Raw genomic sequence first — 3483 nt, forward strand, 5'->3', positions numbered from 1 at the left:
TACTGATTAACAGAGTTATTCCTAACACTCTGGTAAGCTATTCTTGTTACTCCAAGTACAAGAATCTGAGTACTCTAGCTTTTTACTCCAAGTACAAGACCTGAGTACTGTTCTACTTTTACTGTACAAGATCCTGTGTGCTTCTAACTTTTACTCAAGTAACAAGATCTGAGTACTTCTAGCTTTTATCTAGTAGCAAGATCTGAGTACTTCTACTTTTAGATGCCCAAGTAAACAATATATATATATTAGATATAGTACGCTTATGGCCACCTCCGCGTTTATAGGGCCTATGAAAAAACTAATTAGAAATAGAAGGCTAAAGCTAAACGTTAGGCAGATAGTGACAATATATGCTAGCTAGCTAGCCTCAACGATTCCTCTAAATATATTGGCCACCAGAAAACTTTTCGCGGAAGTTCACATCACGCTCCTGCCGCTCCGAGCAGGGACTCTGCCTCTGGAACAACCGCTGAACGGCCCGTTCTAACCAAGCTGTTCAGCCCTAATGGACAAGCCTAAAGTGGGGCGCATTAATACGGGGGTGAAAAACGGCGCGAAACATACGGGGAAGGTCCGTTTTTTCGCGCGAAAAAACGCGGCGAACATACGGGGAGGTCCGTTTTTTGCATTACCGAGGGAAGGTCGCGTTTTTTCCGCGCACGGGGAGGTCGTTTTTTGGCGAAAAAAAACGGGCCGAATATACACGTGCGAATGTTCCGCGCGTTTTTTTATATTGATAATGAGGCCGCCTCCTTCTGATTTCCTTAGGGCAATAGTTCAAGGTCTGTACAATCCAGTGAAGGGTAAAGCCAGACAAAGCAATCCTGTAGATGAAAGTTCCTGAGCATGGTAGGCTGTGCTCGTAAATTGTGGCATTATTCCAAGATTCAGGGGAGCTAAGTATTAATTTGCCTTGATATACATAATATATTTCAAATCAATATATGCAATATAACCTGCCTTCATTGTTTTTTAAAACTAAAATGGCATTACCCTTTTCCTTAAACCTCTGGAGTGTGAAGTGGAAGGTTATTTTCTCAATTTTAGATTGTCTCCTAAATCGCACTTTTAAAAGTAGCTTCTTTAATAACATGTGCATGGTGTTAACATGTCAAAAATGTTCAGTAAAGCTCTGGTCTGCTAGAAATGGGCAATCCTCCCACGCTTGAGCACGTCTATGAAGAAAGCCATAGCCCTTAGAAAATCGCGATTTTTGGAAAAAACTTCAAAAACCCTGTTGTGAAAGCAGCATAATGTTACCTACACGTCATGCCATTTTTTTTGGTGTTTCAGATTTTGTTTTCACCCGCAAAGTCCTTCTGGTTCAGCAAAAGTAGTGAAATATATCAATACACTATAAGCCTTTATAGAAGTGTTTGTTGCATGTCTAAAATGAAAATGTGTAACAATTATAATTTAGGTAAAATATTTCCTCCCCTCAACTTTCACGCCAAGCAGAAAAGTTGACATCAGGACTGAATAATGACTTCATATTCCAATAGCCAAAGGTTTATGTGTGTGTACACAATGACAAATGTGCAGCAATTTCAAGCTTTATTTTTCCAACCCCAACTATTTTATGTTACATACTGAACTGTAAAAAAAAAAAAATCTTTACCCCCCCACAATATTTCCAATATCAGAACTTTTTCAACCAAACTATCATTATAAAGTGTAAAGAGCAGGGGTCTTTGCCATGGTCCTTTGTCTGTCTTCCAAGACCAGTGGGTCTGGCTGGCTGTGTAGGTGTGATGTGGCATGGGCCTGCTGGTGCTGTGTGCGGAGGGAGGTAGGGGGGATTGTCGCCGGGTTGATGCTGGTGGCTGGATTGGAGGCTACGTCCTGCTAGGGCCCCGAGACTTCCTTTGGGGCGGCTGGGTTGATCGGGGATGGCTGTGGGTGGAGGCCCTTTGTCACGGCGGAGTGTATGTTATATCTTGTGCCAGGGACCAGATGGGAGGGGCCGCTGTTAGTGATGCTCGGTCCTTTGGTCCCCGCTTCCGGTGGTTGATGGCTCTGGTGAAGGCCTTGAGCAAGGTAGACTCTTGACCCTTGGGTGCACGCGCACAGATGGAGGTTGCATTTCTCCTAAGGCCCAGGCAGCTGTTGAAATCTGAAAGAGAAATAATAATGGACATAATTACTACTAAAGTTCATTCCAAATAAAGTTCAAGTGGAATGTTTCCTAAAGCACAAAATACAGCAATCACAACTAAAAAATAAATGGAAGAGGCGGGAACAAGGAGTCTCTCTCTTTACACAGGTAATTTTTTCCAGTTATTCCCGCATTCAGTAATAAAGTCAAGCAGACACAAATATAACTAACATCTACTAGTGTTGTTGTGTGGGAGCGAAACAAGTTGATGTTATTCATCCCACAGATGGTTACCTCCAGCTTTTACACCCCACAGATAAATCACTTTTACAGCCACGATAACGTTTACTAACGGAGGTCTATTTGTCACCAAGAGAAAGTTCAATGAATATCGATAACGAATAGCAAACCAATACCCATATGTGGGATTTCACCATTCCAAAAAGTTTGTTCTGCTTATTATCGCTCGCTAGATGACAACGCTCTAGGCATGAACCCCTCAGTCTGGCAATGGCCCTGTGTCTCCCCCCTCCCCACCTCATAGGCCTGGGCATTTGCTTCTGCTTTGACCAGGAATAGGTGGGCAGTAAAAGCACCCTTGCATTTGCAGCAATCGCTGAATCAGGAAGGCCTCTTATCTACCCCAATCCACTGCTATGTTTTGCAGTGCACAACGCAGCTATTCCAATTGATTGTTTGAAAATCTCCCTTGTCGCTGACAGAACCACCCATAACAGATCTGGAAACAAAATGTCACTGCGCCATTGGGGCTAATGCCAAACCCCCAGTGGCTTTCCATGGTGGCAGTGAGATTTCTTGTAAGAAATAATAATTTCCAGCTTTTGGAGGAGGAGTGGAGGATGGTGTTTGACAGCTCCAGCGCTGTGCAATCCCAGGATCACGCTTGTGTCCGTGCTGGGAAATCTTTGAATGCCTCCCCTGGGAGGTGGGCCCTTGAAACTTTCTGCAGGTGTAAAGGGACCAAGATAGCCCAAAATGTGACGCCCAAAATAAAAGTTGTAAGAAAACTTGTCCATGTTGCAATGATGCGGGCCTCAGCAGTGGACTGGTGTACGGTTGAAGCGGTTTGGCAAAGGGTCCCTCCCCCTGCTTTCAACCCCCCACCCGACAGGAAGCCATAGAAAAAGGAAGAATCCGTCAATTGGCCTGAAGCAGGCCTTGTCTCTGGAAGATAAAAACAAAAAAAAGGGGGGAGCGAGGATATTGGAAATGTCCCATGAGTGTAGCACAGCTATTGGGAAACAACTTAGTTGTTTTAGTTCTCCCTGATGTATTCAAAAAGGATTGAGCTAGCTTTAGCCTTTTAGCCTACACAAAAGCAATGAAATGTCGGAGGACATTTTCCCTCAGTTTGTGTTTAGATT

The 3483-nt window shown here is 43.7% G+C and overlaps 1 protein-coding gene across 1 annotated transcript in view; it reads right to left on the bottom strand.

Moving 5' to 3' along the window:
- Positions 1-1916: 1916 nt before the first annotated feature.
- LOC104953541 (sodium channel protein type 4 subunit alpha-like) overlaps positions 1917-3483 on the bottom strand; it is a gene marked incomplete at its 5' end in the record, with an annotated part of 60060 nt that continues 58493 nt past the window's right edge. Inside the window, one exon of the mRNA XM_010780488.1 lies at positions 1917-2116. Within this exon, the coding sequence (XP_010778790.1) occupies positions 1917-2116 (200 nt within the window). The remainder of the gene's footprint in view (positions 2117-3483) is intronic.

Source organism: Notothenia coriiceps, unplaced genomic scaffold (genome assembly GCF_000735185.1).
Source record: "Notothenia coriiceps isolate Sejong01 unplaced genomic scaffold, NC01 NC01_scaffold00021940, whole genome shotgun sequence".
NCBI lineage: Eukaryota > Metazoa > Chordata > Actinopteri > Perciformes > Nototheniidae > Notothenia > Notothenia coriiceps.